Genomic DNA, 26,153 nt, shown 5'->3' on the forward strand with positions numbered 1-26,153 from the left:
TTGCGTCAAATCCAAAACACATTAATGAGTACCACGCTCCATATTTTCAAGCATAGTTGTGGCTGCATCATGTTGGGTATGCTTGTAATCGTTAAGGACTGGGGAGTTTGAGGATAAAAAAAGTAACAATGTAGCTAAGCACAGATTCAGCTGGCATTACACACTTCGCTAAAATAACACTGTAGTTCTGTTGTCATAACTTTCATAGATACCTTTTGGAAACAGAAGATGCTCTATAGGAATGACGGAGTCCATCCAAATCATCTTGGCTCCTGGACCCTGTCTAGGGCTGGGCGGTATACCATATTTTACGATATACCGGTATTGATGCACGGACCGGTTTGGGTTTTTACTTTACCTTCTATAACAGTATTTGAATGTTTGGTTTGTTAAATGCGATACGCCGTGTGTAACATCCATTTTTATATTTTACTTAGCTATTTGAGCCTTCTCTCTCTGCCCTTGCTGCTTTCAATACAGACATAGCCCTGCCCCCTCTCACTAAAGGAGCACGTGTTGTTCGTCGACCATGAGACGAACAATACATGGTCAATACAGCACATTTAACAATGCTTTTTTAATTGTACCTTTATTTAACCAGGTAGGACAGTTGAGAACAAGTTCTCATTTGCAACTGCGACAAACAAGAGTTACACATGGGATAAACAAACATACAGTCAATAACACAATAGAAAAATCTATATATAGTGTGTGCAAATGTAGTAAGAATAGAGAGGTAAAGGCAATAAATAGGCCATAGTGGCGAAATAATGAAAATGTTGCATTAACACTGGAGTGATAGATGTGCAGAAGATGAATGTGCAAGTAGAGATACTGGGGTGCAAAGGAGAAGGAAAAAAAAACAATATGGGGATGAGGTAGTTGGGTGGGCTATTTCCTGATAGGCTGTGACAGATGCAATGTTCGGTAAGCTGCTCTGACAGCTGATGCTTAAAGTTAGTGAGGGAGATAAGACTCCAGCTTCAGTGATTTTTGCAATTCGTTCCAGTCATTGGCAGCAGAGAACTGGAAGGAAAGGCGGCCAAAGGAGGAGTTGGCTTTGGGGATGACCAGTGAAATATACCTGCTGGAGCGCGTGCTACGGGTGGGTGCTGCTATGGTGACCAGTGAGCTGAGATAAGGCGGGGCTTTACCTAGCAAGGACTTATAGATGACCTGGAGACAGTGGTTTTTGTGACGAATATGAAGCGAGGGCCAGCCAACAAGAGCATAGAGGTCGCAGTGATGGGTAGTATATGGGGCTTTGGTGACAAAATGGATGGCACTGTGATAGACTACATCTAATTTGCTGAGTAGAGTGTTGGAGGCTATTTTGCATCGCCGAAGTCAAGGATCGGTAGGATAGTCAGTTTTACGAGGGTGTTTGGCAGCATGAGTGAAGGATGCTTTGTTGCGAAATAGAAAGCTGAATCTAGATTTCATTTTGGATCGGAGATGCTTAATGTGAGTCTGGAAGGAGAGTTTACAGTCTAACCAGACACATAGGTAGTTGTAGTTGTCCACATATTCTAAGTCAGAACCGTCCAGAGTAGTGATGGTAGATGGGCGGGCGGGCGGGTGCGGGCAGCAATCGGTTGAAGAGCATGCATTTAGTTTTACTTGCATTTAAGAGCAGTTGGAGGCCGTGGAAGAAGTGTTGTATGGCATTAAAGCTCGTCTGAAGGTTTGTTAACACAGTGTCCAAAGAAGGGTCAGAAGTATACAGAATGGTGTCATCTGCCTGGAGGTGGATCAGAGAATCACCAGCAGCAAAAGCGACATCATTGATGTATACAGAGAAAAGAGTCGACCCGGGAATTGAACCCTGTGGCACCCACATAGAAACTGCCAGAGGTTTGGACAACAGGCCCTCCGATTTGACACACTGAACTCTAAGTAGTTGGTGAACCAGGCGAGGCAGTCATTTTAGAAACCAAGGCTGCCGAGTGTGCCGATAAGAATGTGGTGATTGACAGAGTGGAAAGCCTTGGCCAGGTCGATGAAAATGGCTGCACAGTACGGTCTTTTATCGATGGGGGTTATATCGTTTTGGACCTTGAGCGTGGCTGAGGTGCACCCACGACCAGCTCGGAAACTAGATTGCATAGCGGAGAAGGTACAGTGGGATTCAAAATGGTCGGTAATCTGTTTGTTAACTTGGCTTTCGAAGACTTTAGAAAGGCAAGGTAGGATAGATATAGGTCTGTAACAGTTTGGATCTTGAGTGTCTCCCCCTTTGAAGAGGGGGATAACCGCGGCAGCTTTCCAATCTTTAGGGATCTCAGACGATACGAAAGAGAGGTTGAACAGGCTAGTAATAGGGGTTGCAACAATTGCCTCATAATTTTAGAGAGGGTCCAGATTGTCTAGCCCAGCTGATTTGTAGGGGTCCAGATTTTGCAGCTCTTTCAGAACATCAGCTATCTGGATTTGGGTGAAGGATAAATGGGGAGGCTTGGGCAAGTTGCTGTAGGGGGTGCACAGCTGTTGACCGGGGTAGGGGTAGCCAGGTGGTAAGTATGGACAACCGGAGAAAAATGCTTATTGAAATTCTCGATTATCGTAGATTTATCAGTGGTGACAGTGTTTCCAAGCCTCAGTGAAGTGGGCAGCTGGGAGGAGGTGCTCTTATTCTCCATGGACTTTACAGTGCCCCAGAACTTTTTGGAGTTTGTGCTACAGGATGCAAATGTCTGTTTGAAAAAGCTATCCTTTGCTTCCTAACTACCTGTGTATATTGGTTCCTAACTTCCCTGAAAAGTTGCATATCGCGGGGGCTATTCGATGCTAATGCAGTATGCCACAGGATCTTTTTGTGCTGGTCAAGGACAGTTAAGTCTGGAGTGAACCAAGGGCTGTATCTGTTCCTAGTTCTACAATTTTTGAAAGGGGAATGCTTATTTAAGATGGTGAGGAAAGCACTTTTAAAGAATAACCAGGCATCCTCTACTGACGGAATGAGGTCAATATCCTTCCAGGATACCCGGGCCAGGTAGATTAGAAAGGCCTGCTCACTGAAGTGTTTTAGGGAGCATTTGACAGTGATGAGGGGTGGTCATTTGACAGCGGACCTATTATGGACGCAGGCAATGAGGCAGTGATCGTTGAGATCTTGGTTGAAGACAGCAGAGGTGTATTTAGAAGGCAAGTTGGTCATGATGATATCTATGAGGGTGCCCATGTTTAGGGATTTAGGGTTGTACCTGGTAGGTTCCTTGATAATTTGTGTGCGATTGAGGGCATCTAGCTTAGATTGTAGGACGGCCGGGTTGTTAACCTTAGGTCAGTTTAGGTCACCTAACAGTACAAACAAGGAAGATAAATTGGGGGCAATTAATTCACATATGGTGTCCAGGGCACAGTGGGGGCTGAGGGGGGTCTATAACAAGTGGCAACAGTGAGAGACTTATTTCTGGAAAGGTAGATTTTTAAAAGTAGAAGCACGAACTGTTTGGGCACAGACCTGGATAGCATGACAGAACTCTGCAGGCTCTCTCTGCAGTAGATTGCAACTCCACCCCCTTTGGCAGTTCTATCTTGGCGGAAAATGTTGTGGTTGGTGATGGACATTTCTGAATTTTTGGTGGCCTTCCTAAGCCAGGGCTCAGACATGGCTAGGACATCAGGGTTGGCAGAGTGTGCTAAAGCAGTGAATAATACAAACTTAGGGAGGAGGCTTCTGATGTTAACATGCATGAAACCAAGGTTTTTACGGTTACAGAAGTCAACAAATGGTAGCGCCTGGGGAATAGGAGTGGAACTGGGGGCTACATGCCTGGGTTAACCTCTACATCACCAGAGGAACAGAGGAGGAGTAAGATAAGGGTAGAGCTAAAGGCTATAAGAACTGGTCGTCTAGTGCGTTGGGACAGAATAAAAGGAGCAGATTTCTGGGCGTGGCAGCATAGATTCAGGGCATAATGTACAGACAATGGTATGGAAGGATGTGAGTACAGTGGAGGTAAACCTAGGCGTTGAGTGACGATGAGAGAGGTTTTATCTCTGGAGGCACCAGTTAAGGTCATTGTTGATGACAACAATTCTGTTTTTACCTTGCAACTTAGTATAAATCCAGTAGCGTTCCATAATTCACTAGTAGTTTGTGTCTGTTACATCTGCAAACAGCTAGTTTGTCTTTTCTTAGCAAGTTGGGCCTAAATCGTTTTAGCTGGTTGGCTGGCTAATAAATGTACTGAGTCAGAGCAAACGTAATTAGCTATACAGCCTGATAATACCAGTGATATAGACCTAAATCAGCATGTTGTTTGTGCAACAGTACCTTCTAAATCAAAGAGGAATATGCAAAGAATTAATGTTAGCTACATGAACTAGCTAAGAGAAAACATTAAATGTAGCCAAAGATTATAGCATTCCAGAGGAAAAACTTAACACTTTGGATCCTACCCTGCCACAATAACTCCTCCCTTGCATTTTAATTTGTTATCATGTCAAACACTGTATTAAAAGTGCACACCATTATATTCTACCTATATAATTAGATGAATCATTCTATTTCCATGATTACAACAGGTCACCCAAGTGTTTTCCTCTAAATTGCAAGTCAAATTGGCAATTGCAACATTTGCTGAAAAATATGGCCTAGATTGTTTGCCCATATCGTGCATCCCTTTGTGGCAGTGTGGAAATGTAATTTACCGATGGTCCCTAGGCTATTTAAAAACATAAAATACAGGCAAATCGTCATTTCTTTGTTGTTGAAATACCTCAATATGATATTTTGGCCATATCGCCCAGCCCTAACCCTGTCCATGCATTTAAAGGTTGCTTTGAGAAAATGATTTATCAGTGACCCAAGCCCAACTCAGATAATCCCTACCCTTGAGTCGCCGTAGTGCTGCTGCAAATGTACATTGTCCCAGGGGCGTTGGCAGTCATAATGTAAGTAACCTCATTTCTGTCCCTCTAACTCCTCTGAATGCCCCTGCCAATCCTACATCTTTTGTATGCAGTAATCATGGGCCTTTGAACCTGAGTTACACTGCTAGCACTGATCCGGTTTGCCTTAGAAGGAAGTCCACTGTGTGCAGCTCTCCCTGCATCATCAGCTCAAACATAAATATCACTGTCATGTCTACCTCTAATAAGCTTGTCAAGTAAAGCAATAAAAAAAAGAAACACCAAAAAGTGCTAAAAAGAACTTGCGAGTAACTGATAAGATTCATATACGGACTACCTCTGAAAGTCACTTAGATAATGCCTTTTGATGATACAGTGGTAGCAATACTTGGCTTCAACATCTTCAGAAGGGACAGGAATGCCAAATGGTGGAGGTGTTGCCGTGTATGTTCACAGTCATATTCCTGTAAAGCTTAGAGAGGAAATGCTGTTGATGTAATATGGCTACAGATGATTCATTTTCCTCCCCTAAAGCCCATTCTCGTGGGAAGCTGCTATAGACCACCAAGTGCACACAGTCAGTATCTGGATAATGCGTGAAATGTTTGATAATGTATGTGCTATCAACATAGAGGTATTTTCTGGGTGACCTACATATTGACTGGCTTTCATCAAGCTGCCCACTCAAGAAAAAGCTTCAAACTGTAACCAGTGCATGCAACATGGTTCAGTCAACCTACCAGGGTAGTTACAAACAGCACAGGATTGAAATCCTAAACATGTATTGATCATATCTTTACTAATGCTGCAGAAATCTGCTCTAAAGCAGTATCCAAATCCAACAGATGTAGTGATCATAACATAGCAGCCATACCCAGGAAAACCAAAGTTCCAAAAGCGGTGCCTAATATAGTGTGTATAAGATACAAGACGTTTTACAAGATGTTTTCTAGTGATTCCTATGTTGAAAATGTGGTGTGTCATTTTATTTATTTAACTAGTCAGTCTTATTTACAATGACGGCCTACACTGGCCAAGCCAGGATGACGCTGGGCCAATTGTGCGCCGCCCTATGGGACTCCCAATCATGGCCGATTGTGATGCAGCCTGGATAATGAGGAGCAACCAGATGCTGCACTTCACACATTTATGAAATTGCTTATTGCAGTTACTAAATAAGCATGCACCTATTAAGAGAATTAATGTAACAACATTTGAATCCGTGTGGATTGATGTGGAATTGAAAAATTGTAGGGTTGAGATGGATGAGGCAAAGGGAACGACAAATAGATCTGGCTGCACAGCCGAATGGCAAATACACTGTACATTGAGAAATCCTGTGACAAAACCGAACAAAAAGAAGAAGAAACTGTACTATGAAACAAAGATAAATGATATAAAGAATGATAGTAAAAAGCTGTGGAGCACCTTCAATTAAATTTGGGCCAAAAAGGCAAACTCTGCTCCATCATTCATTGAATCAGATGGCTTATTCATCACAAAACCCAATAATATCGCAAACTACTTAAAATTATTTTTTCATTGGCAGGGTTAGGAAACTTAAGCATGTCATGCCAATAACATATTCTGAACCTACACATACATGCACAACTGACCAAAGTATGAAAGATAAGCATTGTAATTTTAAATTCCGTTAAGTAAGTGTGGAAGAGGTGAAAAAAATAACAAGGACTGAGGATGATAGCGGACGATATTGCCACTCCTTTAGCATTTCACTGTAAGGTCACCTGTTGCATTCAGAGCATGTGACAAAAAATGTGATTTTATTTTATTTGCAATCTCTTCAATCTAAGCCTACTGGAATGTGTGTGCCTATAGGCCTGGAGGGAAGCAGGTAAGGGCATTCAACACATATATAAGTGACTGATGATTGGCTGAGAGAAATTGATAATAAAAAGATTGTGGGAGCTGTTTTGTTAGACTTTAGTGCAGCTTTTGACATTATCGATCATAATCTGCTGCTGGAAAAACTTGTGTTTTTTGGCTTTACATCCCCTGCTATATTGTGAATTGTCTAACAGACCACAGAGTGTGTTCTTTAATGGAAGCCTCTCCAACATAATCCAGGTAGAGTCAGGCATTCCCCTGGGCAGCTGTCTAGGCCTCTTTCTTTTTTCAATCTTTACTAATGACCTGCCACTGGCTCTGAGTAAAGCATGTGTGTCTATGTATCCTAATGACTCAACACTAGACACATCAGCTACCACAGCAAGTGAAACCCCTGCAACACTTAGAGATACAGTCAGTTTCAGAATGGGTGGTAAAAAATAAGTCCTACATATTTCAAAACAAGAAGCATTGTATTTGGAACAAATCATTCACTTGCAATGAATAATGTGGAAATTGAGCAAGCTGAGGAGACTAAACTGCTTGGAATAACCCTGGAATGTAAACTCATGATCAAAACACATTGATGCAACAGTAGTTAAGATGGGGAGAGGTCTTCCCACAATAAAGCACTGCTCTGCCTTCCTAACAACGCTATCGACAAGGCAGGTCTTACAGGCCCTAGTTTTGTCGCACCTGGATTAATGTCCAGTTGTGTGGTCAGGTGCCACAAAGAGGGATTTAGGAAAATTACAACTGGCCAAGTACAGCAGGGCTGGCACTTAAATGTACACAGAGAGCTAACATTAATGATATGCACATCAATTTCTCTTGGCTCAAAGTAGAGGAGAGATTGACTTCATCATTACTTGTATTTGAGAGAGGTATTGACATGTTGAATTCACCAAGCTGTCTATTTAAACTACTAGCATGGCCACCCATGCATACACCACAAGACATGCTACCAGAGGCGCATAGTACTACATAGAGCCATGACTAAATGGAACTCTATTCCACATCAAATAACTCATGCAAGCAGTAAAATTTGATTTAAAAAAACAAACAGATAAAAATACACCTTACGGAACAGCAGGGACTGTGAAGACACACGCACACGTGGATTTTATGTTGTAGATATGAGGTAGTAGGAGTGGCCTGAGGGCTTTCACTTAATGTGTTGTGAAATATGTTGCGTAATGTATTGTAATGTTTTTAAAATTGTACATGACTGCCTAAATATTGCTGTACCCCAGGACTAATAGCTGCTGCCTTGGCTAATGCAAATCCATAAAAAAATACAAATACTGAAACCTTGTTTCAGTCTGCTTTCCACGAGACACTGGGAGATAAATGAACCTTTCAGCAGGACAACAACCTAAAACCCAAGCCCAAATCTACACTGGAATTGCTTACCAAGAAGAAAGTGAATGTTCCTGAGTGGCCGAGTTACAGTTTTGACTTATATCTACTTGGAAAAACAGTTGAAGTCGGAAGTTTACATACACCTCAGCCAAATACATTTCAACTCAGTTTTTCACAATTCCTGACATTTAATCCTAGTAAAAATTCCATGTCTTAGGTCAGTTAGGATCACCACTTTATTTTAAGAATGTGAAATGTCAGAATAATAGTAGAAAGAATGATTTATTTCAGGTTTGAATTCTTTCATCACATTCCCAGTGGGTCAGAAGTTTACACACACTCAATTAGTATTTGGTAGCATTGCCTTTAAATTGTTTAACGTTTTGGGTAGCATTCCACAAGCTTCCCTCAAGAAGTTGGGTGAATTTTGGCCCATTCCTACTGACAGAGCTGGTGGAACTGAGTCAGGTTTGTAGGCCTCCTTGTGCACACATGCTTTTTCAGTTCTGCCCAAAAATGTTCTATGGGATTGAGGTCAGGGCTTTGTGATAGCCACTCCAATACCTTGACTTTGTTGTCCTTAAGCCATTTTGCCACAACTTTGGAAGTATGCTTGGGGTCATTGTCCATTTGGAAGACCCATTTGCGACCAAGCTTTAACTTCCTGACTGATGTCTCAAGATGTAGCATCAATATAACTACATAATTGTCCTTTCTCATGATGCCATTTATTTTGTGAAGTGCACCAGTCCCTCCTGCAGCAAAGCACCCCCACAACATGATGCTGCCACCCCCGTGCTTCACGGTTGGGATGGTATTCTTCGGCTTGCAAGCATCCACCTTTTTCCTCCAAACATAACAATGGTCATTATGGCCAAAAAGTTATATTTTTGTTTCATCAGACCAGAGGACATTTCTCCAAAAGGTACGATCTTTGTCCCCATGTGCAGTTACAAACCATAGTCTGGCTTTGGAGCAGTGGCTTCTTCCTTGCTGAGCAGCCATTCAGGTTGTGTCGATATAGGACTCGTTTTACTGTGGATATACGTAGATACTTTTGTACCGGTTTCGTCCAGCATCGTCACAAGGTCCTTTGCTGTTGTTCTGGGATTGATTTGCACAGTATGGTCGTCTCCAGGAGACAGAACGCGTCTCCTTCCTGAGCGGTATGACGGCTGCGTGGTCCCATGGTGTTTGTAATTGCATACTATTGTTTGTACAGATGAATGTGGTACCTTCAGGCGTTTGGAAATTGCTCCCAAGGATGAACCAGACTTGTGGAGGTCTACAAGTTTGTTTCTGAGGTCTTGGCTGATTTCTTTTGATTTTCCCATGATGTCAAGCAAAGAGGCACTGCGTTTGAAGGTATGCCTTGAAATACATCCACAGGTACACCTCCAATTGACTCAAATGATGTCAATTAGCCTATCAGAAGCTTCTAAAGCCATGACATAATTTTCTGGAATTTTCCAAGCTGTTTAAAGGTACAGTCAACTTAGTGTATTGTATACTTCTGATCCACTGGAATTGTGATACAATGAATTATAAGTGAAATAATCTAAATAATTACTTGTGTCATGCACAAAGTAAATGTCCTTACCGATTTGCCAAAACTATAGTTTGTTAACAAGAAATTTGTGGAGTGGTTGAAAAACGAGTTTCAATGACTCCAACCGAAGTGTACGTAAATTTCCAACTTCAACTGTATATGGCGATTGTGTAAAATGGGTGAGTTTTTTTATTTATCTTTTAAATAGAGAACTTTTTTTACATTCAGGCTGTCAAACAACAAAATGTTGTCATTTTGGCACTATATCTCCGGGGCTAGTTTGTGTTTGTCAAAAGAGTACACAATGTAAATGAGTCCATATTTTCATGCTGGCACACCTTTTAGTTATCATTAAATGCTTTCAAAATGTGTACATGATTTTTTTTTACATATATAGTTGGTTTGAGGTTTATAAATCATAATTTACCGATGGTCCCTAGGCTAAATTTACCACAGGTATTACGATACGGTGGCGTGCAGCTGCACTCCGGATTGATAATTACTTGTGTGCAGCCAGCTGGGGGCATATGGTTTGATTTGAAACAAACCCCACTTTCATTCACGTTCTGTTTCTGTCTCGTCCACAAATCACACAACACTGTCTCGTCCACAAATCTCACAACACTGTCTCGTCCACAAATCTCACAACACTGTCTCGTCCACAAATCTCACAACACTGTCTCGTCCACAAATCTCACAACACAGTCTCGTCCACAAATCTCACAACACTCTGTTTTGGATGAGACAGACTTTAAGACCAAAATGTTCTTATTTACACTTCATAGTACATTTTGAGAGTAGAATAAATATTTCTGACTCATATTCTGACTAATATTAATAGGCTATTTTCTAAATGAGAAGTTGGTTTTTAGGGGCAGTTGCTCTTTAAAAGCAGACCTTCAGTCTCAAACTTAGAATTGATGCTTTTAACCAGGGGAAGAGGCGACACAAGAGGTTTCACTTTTGCCAAAATCTGTCCAGAAATACCCCAATGTGTTTCTATGGGCTTATCTTGCACCTAAGCTTGTTGCCTGCCTTCCTGCCTTTGAGACAAGGACTCAAGGGCGGCAGATGAGCATTGCGTCAATTTTAGGGATGTGTACGGTTCTTTGAATATTTGAACGGATGCTAGTATTCGAATACTTGTGAGAGTATACATTGTAGCGAGAAAACAATGATAGGCCTATTTTATAACTAAAAAGGCTTTTTCTAATTAAAAAAAAATGTAATATTCATGTGACATAGTTGCATACAAGAATATACCATGATTTTCAAATGATTAATTTCATAAAACAAAATTTTCAATTTAGTTTTTACAATGTGCACGGTGCGCCCCATACAAATACTGACAGATGACCGGTAGCCTTCATGTGTGTAACTTGCTGTTTTTGTTGGCCAATCAAGGGGGCAAAGAGGCTCAGCGTGTAGCAAGTGGAGTGAGAGTTTACTAAAGCAATGCAAAATGGATGAAATTACAGAATTAAAAGTTACAGAAATGAGAAGGAGTAGGGCAACCAACAGGTAGGCTGTTGTTTTATCTGAATGGGGGTTTGGGAAAAAGTGCAGCATGTGGCCTCAACTAGCTGACTAGCGGAGCTAGCTTCTCTAGCTAGGCTACTCCAGTCAAGACAGGCACTGTTATATGGGATCATAAATAACATTGTGGCTGCTACAAGTGAGATAGTCTAGGCTGTAGTAGAGTTGCTCTCTCTTCCCCCGTCTGCTCGTTCCCATCTCATAAATTACAAACCGGCCCAGCTGCAGCAATAGCGCGGCAGCCTTTATCCCTCACGCAGCAGTGCTCAGTTTAGAAGAGTCACATGTATTTCGAATATCCGGCAAAAAAAATGCATGATACTATATTCCAATAGTGAAATTATTTCAAACCCCCATCCCTAGTCATTATATACAGATCTTTGTTCTAACAACCCTTTAGGTCTGTCTATTTACCTTCACATCTACCGTTGCTCTGTGATGAGCAATAACGCACTTCAGTCAAAAACAACTTCACTTCCAAGGTTTCAGTTCCTCCTTGAAGAAACAAAATGCTGCTATTTCAGCCTCTTCTCATCATTTGCTTACATTGAAAGTCAATATATATAAAAAAATATAAAAATAAATAAAAAGAGTTCTTAACAGGGCGTGTTTTTTTTTTACCCTCGCAGGTGTCGTCTCCTTCAGACATGAGCTCGTCGTCAGAGCAGATGTTGAGCACATTAACCAGCATCTCTGTCACTGTAGGAGAAAACACACAGGGTTACCACACGAACACACAACGTTATCTCACAGGTCAGTTTTGCAAAGGTAACATGCAGCCCAAAGTTATCAGACACACACACACACACTCACCTTTCTCGCCTACAAAGGGCAGAGACCAGGTGAAGACGTCCATGAAGTTGGGCAGCCAGTAGGGGTGGGGGGAGCAGTTGAACTGCCTGATGTTCATCACGTTGTTCTCATACTTCAGCACCGCCGCTACAAGGACACACACACACACACATATATACATAATCTATCTACCCATGTGTTGCCATGGTTTCTATCCTGTCGTCATGGTTTCTTCCCTGTTGTCATGGTTTGAAATGGAGTGTGGCCTTGGTCATTTCTTTACCTTTGTTGTTGTACACGTCCAGGTAATTCGGAGCAGAGAAGATCGTGATCAGAGAAGGAAAACCTGTCGTCTGGCTTTTCCTGTACATTCTATACCTGAAATACAAATTAAACAGGAAATACACTTTTAATATCACAAAACAGTATTATACTACTACTAATATTATTATTTATTCATGCGTCATATTATGGATAATACTCACCCAGCGTCTTGGGCTTCATGTGCTCTTATTACTGACAGCAGATTATTGTTCATCAGAAAGTCACATACTGCTGGGTAACTGTAGAAGTAGGAGCAGCCTCTAACAGAGTTATGAGCAAAGTGTTCCTGGGTCTTCTCAGAGCCGTAGTCTTCTCCAGGGTCTGACCACAGCAGGTCACACATGGGTCCGAATGCAGGGGGCTCCTTAAACCGATCCAGCTGGTCAACACAAGAGTTAAACAAAGTTGATCTACAGGGTTTCCCAATTAAAACACTGGTCTAATGAGTTAACATAATCATTTGAATTGGTTTAGCTGGCTAAGTTAACCCAGAGCAGGTCAGGGGATAGAGGTCAGGGGTCATACCTTGCGTATGTCATCCAGGCAGGTGATTTCAGGGCTCAGGCCTCCGTGGACACATAGGAACTGCTGGTTGAGGAGCGCAGCCAAGGGAAGGCAGTCAAACGCCTCCATACACGCATCATACACACGCTCAGAGTACTTTATCTTACCTAGAACACAACGAAGAGGACATTATTACTATTACACCCATGCACCCACCCACACATAGGCACACCCACAGGCGCACACACTAAATACACAAGGGCCACTCACACTAAATACACAAGGACCACTCACACTCTTGTTTAAAGGTGAAGTACTCTGTGAGATGTCGGCACTCATGGTTTCCTCTGAGTAGGAACAGAGTGGTGGGGTGGTTGATCTTCAGAGTCCACAGGAACAACACGCACTGAAGATAGAAAGAGTGTGTGTGAGATCCCTCTCATGATGCTAACGTTAATATCATAATAAGAATCATAGCTAAGACGCTAACGATAGCTAGCTACGATTCCTACCAAGACGCTAACGTTGGCTACGATTCCTACCATGACGCTAACGTTGGCTACGATTCCTACCATGACGCTAACGTTGGCTACGATTCCTACCATGACGGAAACGTTGGCTACGATTCCTATCATGACCCTAACGTTGGCTACGATTCCTATCATGACGCTAGCGTTGGCTACGATTCCTACCATGACGCTAGCGTTGGCTACGATTCCTACCAAGATGCTAACGTTGGCTACGATTCCTATCATGACGCTAGCGTTGGCTACGATTCCTATCATGACGCTAGCGTTGGCTACGATTCCTATCATGACGCTAGCGTTGGCTACGATTCCTGTCATGACTCTAGCGTTGGCCACGATTCCTGTCATGACGCTAGCTTTGGCCACGATTCCTATCATGACGCTAGCGTTGGCCACGATTCCTATCATGACGCTAGCATTGGCCACGATTCCTATCATGACGCTAGCGTTGGCTACGATTCCTGTCATGACGCTAGCGTTGGCTACGATTCCTGTCATGACGCTAGCGTTGGCTACGATTCCTGTCATGACGCTAGCGTTGGCTACGATTCCTGTCATGACGCTAGCGTTGGCTACGATTCCTGTCATGACGCTAGCGTTGGCTACGATTCCTGTCATGACGCTAGCGTTGGCTACGATTCCTGTCATGACGCTAGCGTTGGCTACGATTCCTGTCATGACGCTAGCATTGGCTACGATTCCTGTCATGACGCTAGCCTTGGCTACGATTCCTATCATGACGCTAGCGTTGGCTACGATTCCTATCATGACGCTAGCGTTGGCTACGATTCCTATCATGACGCTAGCGTTGGCTACGATTCCTATCATGACGCTAGCGTTGGCTACGATTCCTATCATGACGCTAGGGTTAGCTACGATTCCTATCATGACGCTAGCGTTAGCTACGATTCCTGTCATGACGCTAGCGTTGGCTACGATTCCTGTCATGACGCTAGCGTTGGCTACGATTCCTGTCATGACGCTAGCATTGGCTACGATTCCTGTCATGACGCTAGCATTGGCTACGATTCCTGTCATGACGCTAGCATTGGCTACGATTCCTGTCATGACGCTAGCATTGGCTACGATTCCTGTCATGACGCTAGCATTGGCTACGATTCCTGTCATGACGCTAGCCTTGGCTACGATTCCTATCATGACGCTAGCCTTGGCTACGATTCCTATCATGACGCTAGCGTTGGCTACGATTCCTATCATGACGCTAGCCTTGGCTACGATTCCTATCATGACGCTAGCGTTGGCTACGATTCCTATCATGACGCTAGCGTTGGCTACGATTCCTATCATGACGCTAGCGTTGGCTACGATTCCTATCATGACGCTAGGGTTAGCTACGATTCCTATCATGATGCTAGCGTTAGCTACAATTCCTACCATGATGCTAGCGTTAGCTACGATTCCTATCATGATGCTAGCATTAGCTACGATTCCTACCATGCCGCTAGCGTTAGCTACGATTCCTATAATGATGCTAGCGTTAGCTACGATTCCTATCATGATGCTAGCGTTAGCTATGATAAAAGCCAACTTCTCTCACATTTCCTCCCATGCGCCAGCCACCTAGCAAATCAAGTTCAAGACAATGAGATTCAGTTCCTTGCCATTTGATTAAGGGCTTGCAAGACGCACACACAGCAGAAAGAAAGAGAGCAATGACGTGGGGCACATACCTTCACATACACTATGTGACGTAGTACGGAATTTTCAGGGACCACTTGTCTCTAAAGCGCTACATTCACAACTACTGGCTCTAAAGCGCTACTTTCACAACTATTGGCTCTAAAGCTCTACTTTCACAACTACTGGCTCTAAAGCGCTATTTTCACAACTACTGGCTCTAAAGCGCTACTTTCACAGCTACTGGCTCTAAAGCGCTACTTTCACAGCTACTGGCTCTAAAGCTCTACTTTCACAGCTACAAAAGTACCGGAGAATCTCTTTAATTCATTAGAATACATGCTATTCACAGCCTTCCCACAATATTTTTAAACCCAACAGTGTGTGTTGGGTTAGGGAGGGTAGTGTGCATTTCTGTTCGTCTGTGTGGGGGAGGGCGGTGGTACTGGGTAGTGTGCTTCCTGTCTATTTAAAGATGTGCTCCTAAGCCCTGCGACTCAAGGCTGTGTAGCAGGCCATGACTCCAAATGTCAGATGAAACAGCAGATGCTGAAACACACACTGACCTCGATGCTGAAGTAACCTCGATCGACATAGTCCCCCAGGAACAGGTAGCGGGTGCTGTTGGGCGAGCCGCCCACCTCAAACAGCTTCATCAGGTCAAAGAACTGGCCATGGACATCCCCACACACTGCAACACACACACACACACGTTAGAGGTCCGTCTGTCTGAATATGTTAGGGGTTAATTAGAGGTCAGAGGTTACCTGTAATAGGTGCTTCCACCTCCAGCATGCATTTCTCTTGTCGCAGGATGTTGGCTCCATCAGTGATGATGCGTAGAGCTGCTTCCTCCTCAAGGCGGCCCTCCTTAACCAGATGGCTCTTCAGTACCTCAACACTGGGCTTCCCATCTACATACAGGTCCTTTACAGTCAGCTTGGAACCAGGGGGGTAGGGCACCGCTACAACACAATAAAAACAACATGTCATTTTTTACATTTTATTTAACTAGGCAAGTCAGTTAAGAACAAATTCTTATTTACAATGACGGCCTACCCTACCAATGCTGGGCTAATTGTGCGCTGCCCTATGGGAGTCCCAATCACGGCCGGATGTGATGCAGCCTGGATTAACGGAATACACACTACTAACACTACTAAGGGGCGGCAGTGTAGCCTAGTGGTTAGAGCATTGGACTAGTAACCGAAAGGTTGCAAGTTCAAATCCCCGAGCTGACAAGGTACAAAATCTGTCGTTCTGCCCCTGAACAGGCAGTTAACCCACCGTCATAGGCCGTCATTGAAAATAAGAATTTGTTCTTAACTGACTTGCCTAGGTTAAAAAAAAAATTACAAAAAAAAACAAAAAACTAGAGGTTAGGGCCGATTTCAGGTTTTCATAACAAATTGGTAAATCGGAGTTTTTGGATGCCGATTACATTGCAATGGCAGGCTGACCACCTGTAACGCGAGTGCAGAGTCAAAAGGATATTGTGGCTGCAAGGAGCCAAGGTAAGTTGCTAGCATTAAACTTCTTACTAAAAACAATCAATCTTCACATATTCACTAGTTAACCTAGTAATATCATCAACCATGTATAGTTAACTAGCTTGTCCTGCATTGCATATACAGTTGAAGTTGGCAGTTTACATACACCTTAGCCAAATACATTTAAACTCAGTTTTTCACAATTCCTGACATTTAATCACAGTAAACATTCCCTGTCTTAGGTCAGTTTGGATCACCATTTTATTTTAAGAATGTGAAATGTCAGAATAATTAGTAGAGAGAATGATTTATTTCAGATTTCATCACATTCCCAGTGGGTCAGAAGTTTACATACACTCAATTAGTATTCGGTAGCATTGCCTTTAAAATTGTTTAACTTGGGTCAAACGTTTTGGGTAGCCTTCCACAAGCTTCCCACAATAAGTTGGGTGAATTTTGGCCCATTCCTCCTGACAGAGCTGATGTAACTGAGTGAGGTTTGTAGGCCTCCTTGCTCGCACACGCTTTTTCAGTTCTGCCCACAAATCTTCTGTAGGATGAGGTCGAGGCTTTGTGATGGCCACTCCAATACCTTGACTGTGTTGTCCTTTTTTGCCACAACTTTGGAAGTATGTTTGGGGTCATTGTCCATTTGGAAGACCCATTTGCAACCAAGCTTTAACTTCCTGACTGATGTCTTGAGATGTTGCTTCAAAATATACACATCATTTTCCTCCCTCGTGATGCCATCTATTTTGTGAAGTGCACCAGTCCCTCCTGCAGCAAAGCACCCCCACAACATGATGCTGCCACCCCTGTGCTTCACGGTTGGGATGGTGTTCTTCGGCTTGCAAGCCCCCCCCCCTTTCCTCCAAACATATCAATGGTCATTATGGCCCCACAGTTCTATTTTTGTTTCATCAGACCAGAGGACATTTCTCAAAAAAGTATGATCTTTGTCCCCATGTGCAGTTACAAACTGTAGTCTGGCTTTTTTTATGGTGGTTTTGGAGCAGTGGCTTCTTCCTCGCTGAGCGGACTTTCAGGTTATGTCGATATAAGACTCATTTTACTGTGGATGTAGATACTTGTGTACCTGTTTCCTCCAGCATCTTCACAAGGTCCTTTGCTGTTGTTCTGGGATTGATTTGCACTTTTCGCACCAAAGTACATTCATCTCTAGGAGACAGAACACGTCTCCTTCCTGAGCGGTACGAGGGCTGCGTGGTTCCATGGTGTTTATACTTGCATACTATTGTTTGTACAGATGAATGTGGTACCTTCAGGCGTTTGGAAATTGCTCCCAAGGATGAACCAGACTTGGAGGTCTACAATTGTGTTTGAGGTCTTGACTGATTTCTTTTGATTTTCCCATGATGTCAAGCAAAGAGGCACTGCATTTGAAGGTCGGCCTTGAAATACATCCACAGGTACACCTCCAATTGACTCAAATGATGTCAATTAGCATATCAGAAGCTTCTAAAGCCATGACATTTTCTGGAATTTTCCACGCTGTTTGAAGGCACAGTCAACTAAGTGTATGTAAACTTCTGACCCACTGGAATTGTGATACCGTGAATTATAAGTGAAATAAACTGTCTGTAAACAATTGTTGGAAAAATTAGATGTCCTAACTGACTTGCCAAAACTATAGTTTGATAAAAAGAAATTTGTGGAGTGGTTGAAAAACAAGTTTTAATGACCCCAACCTAAGTGTATGTAAACTTACGACTTTAACTGTAATCAATGCGGTGCCTGTTAATTTATCATTGAATCACAGCCTACTTCAACTTCGCCAAACAGGTTATGATTTAACAAAAGCACATTGCCGATAAAAGCACAATCTTTGCACAAATGTACCTAACCATAAACATCAATGCCTTTCTTAAAATCAATAGACAGAAGTATATATTTTTATACCTGTATATTAGTTAAAAGAAATTCATGTTAGCAGGCAATATTAACTAGGGAAATTGTGTCACTTCTCTTGCGTTCAGTGCAAGCAGAGTCAGGGTATATGCAACCGCTTGGGCCGTCTGGCTCGAGTAATCGGTATCTGCTTTTTTTGGTCCTCCAATAATCATTATCGGCATTGAAAAATCATAATCGGTCTACCTCTACTACTAACACTAACCGCTGTAAATAATTGGTGCATTAAACACCCTCCAGAATCTATTGGTCAATTGAACCCCAGGACCCACCCCCTAATGTATCTATTGGTCAATTGAACCCCAGGACCCACCCCCTAATGTATCTATTGTTCAATTGAACCCCAGGACACACCCTCTGGAGACCTCAGGGTGCCCATCCTTTCACAGAGAGGTGTTGGCTCTAGAGAAAGACAGAGAGCGTTTATGGGTGTACTGCATGGCTGAGTGAGTGGGTAAGAATAGAGCGTCACATTTGCATTAGGACTAGTTACTTCTGTCAGGAAGAGCAGGTTTGACTGGCAAATAACCATCTCTATCTGTGTCTCTCTCTCTTCTGTCTGTCTCCAGGCTATATTAAATGTTAAGTCCTAGCCACATTATTATTCTACCATTCATTCATTAGAACCCGGTCTATGTTATCGTCGGCGTGGCGCCAGGTATTGCATCCATAATTCCCGCTATGAAAATAGCAAAAATATTAATTCTCTTCGGTCTAGCTATATCTTGATTGGCTTTCTCGGCCGAGTGATCTAGTTAGTGTAAAACTTCAAAACAGAAGCAGGTCACACAGACAGACTGAGCCAATCATGTCACACTAAACTAGTTCATCATATGTAACCCATACACTGAATACTGGTTCATCTTATCCAGAGTGACTCCACACTCAACACACTCTAGTCCCGGGCCCATATCCATAGAGTTCTTCCCTGGGACCTGCATCAGTGCCCATATCCATACATGCATGTGTGACATAGTCGTTACACGGGCAGTGATGCAGCTGGCTGGCCTGATCAGGTTACCTTCGGTAAATAAGCCAAAAGGTCAAAACGTCAACCCTCACAGAGCATTGACAACCCACTCACACAGGCGCCCACACACACACCTCTGACCAAAAACGGATTATTGATCGCAGCCAATTCTTTTAAAAAGCATGCTCGCGTCGCACTAGAAACATTTAAAGGCATAGGCCGCATTATTTTTGACAAAAGAACGGTCCCCCACTAATCAAAATATTAGCATGAGAGATGCCAACTTTCTATTTGATTTTAAAAGCTATAAAAAAATTGCATTTAAAACTACAGGTAACATCAGATTAAGCAGATTTGGATTTACACAAGTTACATCGTGTGTGTATATAATTTAAAGAATATTTTTGAAATGTAATTGAATGTGTACTATGCCAGCTACAAGCTGAATTAGAGTACACTAACACATACAAGAAAAACATTTCAATTAATAAGATGAAATACAACAAAATCAAAAGATAAGGGAGCAAGAAGCAAGAATGGAGGTAGAACAGTCTGAGCGGTGGAGGGAGAGGGGAGCATCTTGGTCAGTCACAGCCAGGGAGGTCAGTGGTCATGTCAGAGTCATGCAATAGACCTATGTATGAGGTTGTGAGGGCTAGCAATGTGGTCGTATATAGCCTAGTGCTTTCTGTCGGATGATGGTTAGCCTGGCAGCGTCAGAGAGATGCAGGTATAATGACATCATCTTCATGCTCCTAAGCACCACTTACCCACTGAGCCTATCACTCACTCACACTCTCTCTTTTTGGGTCCACAACAAAGTACATTGTCATAAAGCCAGAGGTCACTACTTACTCCTCGTCAATCCCTGTGGCCAAACCCAAAGTCCATGAGTCCTGTTATTTTCATAATATAGATCCGGGTTAGATCAGGCTACACGCAGTACCTGCTACCTGTTACAGTTGAGACAGAGCAGTAGCTATGCACTGTTAGGCCTGCCATTTGCATGCTGTACCATTCAAGTCCATTACAAATAGAAGCAGATTCTTCAAAAGCAAATGTTGCAATTTGGTAGCAAAGCAAATCCACACCTCCTAATAGGCCACCCTGGCTGTAAATCAAAAAGACCCGCTCTATGGCACTCAATCCACTGACAGTCATTCAGCATATGCCGCAGGAACAGTGTGTGTGTGTGTGTGTGTAGACCCACACACACCCTCTCTTTTTCTCTCTCTCACACACACACACACACACACACACACACACACACACACACACACACACACACACACACACACACGTCTACTGAACCAGACATACACACATTTATTTCAGTTCAGTCAGATTCAACAAAAATAGAATCAATTAGGAGGCTCAAAAACAGTTGACTACCTAGTTTGTTAGTCCAAGATTGACGGTGTCAAATATTTAATAGCTAGCTGCTTGACATTCTATCATGACATGTCATGTCCTCCTACTTGTACTGCAGGCTAACAAGCTAGCAAGGGATGCTAGGAAATAAAAAGATGCCATATTATCCCACTTGCGCCAAACAGTGAACAACAATGACCTAACTAGCTAGTTAGCTTGATTGCTAGTTAACTAACTAGCTGTAATAATCGTGTAACAAGCTAGCTAACGTTAAATTCTCTGCAACCACTTGCTGAATTAATAGAGATACGACTGTATACCTTTAATGGGCCGCTCGGTGGTGGACAGTTTGGTTGGCGTTTGGTCTTTCGTCACCGACATCTCGGTGTGTCTTCCCCAGCAGGAAACAGCTAGCTAATGGTGTGAATTCCTCGGCGTAGCTAGCAGGCTAGCTGGTAAAATGAGCTAGCCGTGCTGCTAGCTAGCTAGCTGGAACAGCACCTCTGGATCCGCAGCCTTCCTCTACGGCAGCGGGCTTGTAGACTAGGGCAGTGCAGATCAACTAGGCAGGAGCGTAAATTAGTTAGCTAGCTATAGATGTGAGGGGGAGGGAAAGGGGAAGATCACTTTAACCACTAAATTAAAGCTTTTTTCCTGCCTTGTCTCTCTGCCCTGCGCTGCGGAGGTAACGTTAGCTAGCCAGCTGCTGTCAATTTCTGTCAGATGAATCGACCGCTCCAGTCCAGGAAACGATTTCCAGCCAATCTCACTGTCACTTTGCTCAGGTTTACACACCGCGCATCAGTTCATGTCTTAATTTCATCTGTTTGTTCTTGGCTGTACCTCATTTGGTCCAGGCCTCTCGGTTTGGGTTTTGGTCGTGATCAAATGTATCGTCCAGACTCTGCTGTCGGATTACTGTAATCCACCACAAACGGATTTCCTACAACATGGCTGTGTCTGTCTAACGCATGGTGTTGTGGGTAGTGTAGTATTATTGTCATGCCGGCACACACCTATGGGACACACACTTATGGGACACACACTATGGGACATACACTTATGGGACACAGGACACAGCTGTCTGCTTGTAGGCCGCACACACACACACTGGTTTTCTTTCAATACCAACATATTATTGTTCAAGTGTCTTGAAAATGTACCTTCGTGCACGCTGTTAAGGCTGTTTGGACATTTTGCATGTGTAAACTCGTTTTTATGCATAGGGGGGGACATGCTATTGGACATACCGCACCTACATACCTAACTTGCTGTGTCACCGTCCCTTCGCTGCTTTTCTTCACTTCTGGTTCAACAGACAATTCACCTCTCAGAACAGTTGTTTTAGTCAATATACTCATCGGACACTAGATGTCGCTAGCCACTAGTGATGGAGGCTTCAGTACAATGACGTTAACCTGACTCATGCAATAAATTGCTTTCTCCTGTCAGTTTTTTGACTATTTAAAAAACAATTGAAATCCACCTTGCCCCGACAACGAAAAAAAAAAACGATATGTCTGAATTTGATTGAAGTCTTTATTGTATTGAGAAATGGCTCAAATTACTGCACAGCTCATGAGACCACATTTATTTATGTATTTATACATTTATTTCACCTTTATTTAACCAGGTAGGCAAGTTGAGAACAAGTTCTCATTTACAATTGCGGCCTGGCCAAGATAAAGCAAAGCAGTTTGACACATACAACGATACAGAGTTACACATGGAGTAAAACAAACATACAGTCAATAATACAGTATAAACAAGTCTATATACGATGTGAGCAAATGAGGTGAGATAAGGGAGGTAAAGGCAAAAAAGGCCATGGTGGCAAAGTAAATAGAATATAACAAGTAAAACACTGGAATGGTAGATTTGCAGTGGAAGAATGTGCAAAGTAGAAATAAAAAATAATGGGGTGCAAAGGAGCAAAATAAATAAATTAATTAAATACATTAGGGAAAGAGGTAGTTGTTTGGGCTAAATTATAGGTGGGCTATGTACACATGATGATGAGTAGGCCTATTCCTCTCCCCTCAGCGGGTTAGCTTGGGCAGACTGGTCACAATGGGGGCAGAGTGTAGGCACTGAGAGGGTTGTTTATAGTAGGGTTCAAGCCGTAGTTATACATGTTGAGCACATTCTAAGGGTTGTAGTAGTTGGGGTATGTGTAGTAAGGGTTGTAGGGGTTGTTTGGTAATGGTCCGGGTGGTAGCTGTAGTGCCAGTGGGTTGGGCCAATGGAGCTCCAATAAGAGTTGGACTCTGGGAGAGAAGACATCATCAATGATATGAGAAATAAATCATGAGCGAGACTTTTCCCAACACCACCTCCTCCTAACAGATAATACAACGTCACTATGGCCGTGTAAGTACAGACATGCTTTAAAGTGTGAAGAAGACATGGCAATGTTCTCTTACCTCAACATTTCCACTCTTTTCAGGTTCTTGTTGATCCACCTATATTATAGTATTATAAACAGAAAATGTATTTTATACACTTGTGTCCCCTGGTATCAGACAGATAGCAATACTCAAGTGCTTAGCTATTATTCAGGATCCATTAGACTTGCCAGAGCAGTAAGACATACACTGAAAAGTTTGTTCTGTGAGAAGGACAATGACATACAGACTGGAGTTAATGTGGGCTACAGTTATTCCTCTATATCAGTGGTTCCCAACCTTTTTTGGTTACTGTACCACCAAGTACATATTGCTCTGCCCAGAGTACCCCTGTGGTCTCATGAGTCTTCTCAAGGAGCACCTGTGTCCTAGTACCCCTGATTGGGAAACACTGCTCTACTGGGAATCCAATGGTGTCTACTCTATAGGATTAGCTACATCCTTTTAGCATAAAGCGCTTGGTCAAGGATTATGAGGGCTTTGAGGGGTATGATTAGCGGTTCGATAAAAGCAGAATAGTATACTTGTACAATATAAAATCAATAACGCCAGAGGGGGTGGGGTATATTGCCAATATACCACAGCTAAGGCCTGTTCTTATGCACGATGCAACACGGAGTGACTGGATACAGCAATTAGCTGTGGTATACTGGCCATATATCAAACCCGTGAGCTACCTTATTGCTATTATAAACTGGTTACCAATAATTCATTAGAGCAGTAAAAATACATGTTTTGTCACACCCGTGGTGTGCTGTCTGATATACCACAGCTGTCAGCCAATCAGCATTCTGGGCTCAAACCAACCAGTTTATAATGAAAAATAGAAATCACTATGAAATCCACCAACATGATCCACAGGAACCAATCCAAATGTCAACATTTATAATGAAACACCTAAAGCCATCTACAGTAACATACACACTTGGGAGTCAGGAAGCAAGTATAGAGTGCAAATTTAATAATTTCTCGCCCAAAACAAGACACATACAAAAAAGGGGGGCGGAATGCAGACATGAACCAGAGTCAATAACCCCTGAGGAAAGAACCAAGGGGAGTGACAGATATGGGGGAGGTAATCAGGAAGATGATGGAGTCTAGGTGAGCATAACAATGGTGGCAGGTGTGCGTAATGATGATAAAATGTCAAGCGCAGGAGATTTCTTTTAACCTTCATTTAACTAGGCAAGTCAGTTAAGAACAAATTCTTATTTTCAATGACAGCCTAGGAGCAGTGGGTTAACTGCCTGTTCAGGGGCAGAACAACAGATCAGGGGTTTGAACATGCAACCTTCTGGTTACTAGTCCAACACTCTAACTACTAGGCTACCCTGCCACCCCAGGAGACAGGGGGAGCAGGAGTAAACGTGACAACTACCTAAACATTATGAATGTGAATTAAACTTCAAACCAAGCTCATTTATTTTTTTCCACAATCCCAAATTACAATTGAACCCACCAGAATCAAGTCTAGACTTTACCATCACAGCATTGCTCCACCCTTTCTATGATATGCTCACCTCAGAAAATACATCAGTACTGTGTGTTGTTTCCTGTCCAGCAGTATTGGAACAACCCCCCCCCCCCAAAAAAAACACTTTTTTTAAAACAATCAATGGGAGACATCTTTCATTTCATAATAACTGATCAGTGATTCATATTGAATTAAGTTATGGTGGGACTTGAAACTAATTAAACAAATAACAGGGCAGTGATCTGATTGGATAGCTCAGTATAGGTGAACCATTTATATAAGCCCACTAAGATGTCAAATTGGAATTGTAGGATACACAGTCATCTAACTGGATTCATACTCTTTGAACATTTTGTAGATTCACTTTATTCATTGTAAATGGCATGTCAGGTAATTCTGATCTATACAATTCTGATTATCCTTCATACAGGTAGCCTTATAATGACGGTTATTCTACTTGTGAGCTTCTGTCTTGCTGCCCCAGTAAGTGCGTGATTAAAATAATGTAACACATTTATCAAAATGGTACGTCACCTGAACATCAGTTCTGATATATTAGATTATTTTCTCTCAACATAGGTGGATGACAAAACAAGGGGAGTGGAATAACCAGTCAATTTTGGGGTGAGTGTTTGTGATTGTAAAGAATGTGTGCTTCTGATATTGATCAACATTCACAAGGCCGCAGGGCCAGACGGATTACCAAGGAGTATACTCCGAGCATGCGCTGACCAACTGGCAAGTGTTTTCACTGACACTTCATCGTGTCCCTGACCGAGTCTGTAATGCCAACATGTTTCAAGCAGACCACCATAGTCTCTCTGCCCAAGAACACTAAGATAGCATGCCTAAATGACTACCGACCCGTAGCACTCACATCTGTAGCCATGATGTGCTTTGAAAGGCTGGTCATGGCTCAAATCAACACCATTATCCCAGAAACACTAGACCCACAGATGACGTAATCTCTATTGCACTCAACATTGCCCTTTCCCACCTGGACAAAAGGAGCACCTGTGTGGGAATGCTATTAATTGACTACAGCTCAGCGTTCAACACCATAGTGACCTTAATGCTCATCACTAAGCTCAGAACCCTGGGACTAAACACCTCCCTCTGCAACTGGATCCTGGACTTCCTGACGGGACACCTCCAGGTGGTAAGGGTAGGTAACAACACATCTGCCATGCTCACCCTCAACAAGGGGGCCCCTCAGGGGTGCGTGCTCAGTCCCCTCCTGTACTTCCTGTTCACCCATTACTGCGCGGCCAGGCACGACTCCAGCACCATCATTAAGTTTTCCGACGACACAACAGTGATAGGCCTGATCACCGACAACGATGAGACAGCCAGAGGAGGTCAGAGACCTGGCAGTGTGGTGCCAGGACAACAACCCCTGCCTCAACATGATCAAGACAAAGGAGATGATTATGGACTACAGGAAAAGGAGGGCCGAGCACACCCCCATTCTCATCGACGGGGCTGTAGTGGAGAAGGTTGAGAGTTCCTTGGTGTCCATCATCAACCATCACCTGTGCTTCATCACAAGGCACACCAGGACTCCATTACCTCCCCTT

At 42.9% G+C, this 26,153-nt stretch overlaps 1 protein-coding gene across 3 annotated transcripts in view; it reads right to left on the minus strand.

Annotated features, from left to right (window-relative positions):
• LOC135517743 (serine/threonine-protein phosphatase 2B catalytic subunit gamma isoform-like) overlaps positions 1-21,652 on the minus strand; it is a 31,775-nt gene extending 10,123 nt beyond the window's left edge. For 2 of the 3 annotated variants that reach the window (XM_064942316.1, XM_064942314.1), the window contains exons 1-9: positions 21,018-21,651; positions 15,705-15,902; positions 15,504-15,628; positions 13,067-13,178; positions 12,794-12,939; positions 12,430-12,647; positions 12,228-12,322; positions 11,966-12,091; positions 11,774-11,851 (exon numbers count right to left, since the gene is read on the minus strand). In XM_064942316.1, the coding sequence (XP_064798388.1) occupies positions 11,774-11,851; positions 11,966-12,091; positions 12,228-12,322; positions 12,430-12,647; positions 12,794-12,939; positions 13,067-13,178; positions 15,504-15,628; positions 15,705-15,902; positions 21,018-21,078 (1,159 nt within the window). In that variant the 5' untranslated portion in view covers positions 21,079-21,651. Of the gene's footprint in view, positions 1-11,773; positions 11,852-11,965; positions 12,092-12,227; positions 12,323-12,429; positions 12,648-12,793; positions 12,940-13,066; positions 13,179-15,503; positions 15,629-15,704; positions 15,903-21,017 lie in introns of all 3 variants that reach the window. The other variant, XM_064942315.1, reaches the window with a different exon arrangement.
• Between the last annotated feature and the right edge of the window lie 4,501 nt (positions 21,653-26,153).

Source organism: Oncorhynchus masou, chromosome 28 (assembly GCF_036934945.1).
Source record: "Oncorhynchus masou masou isolate Uvic2021 chromosome 28, UVic_Omas_1.1, whole genome shotgun sequence".
Taxonomy (NCBI): domain Eukaryota; kingdom Metazoa; phylum Chordata; class Actinopteri; order Salmoniformes; family Salmonidae; genus Oncorhynchus; species Oncorhynchus masou.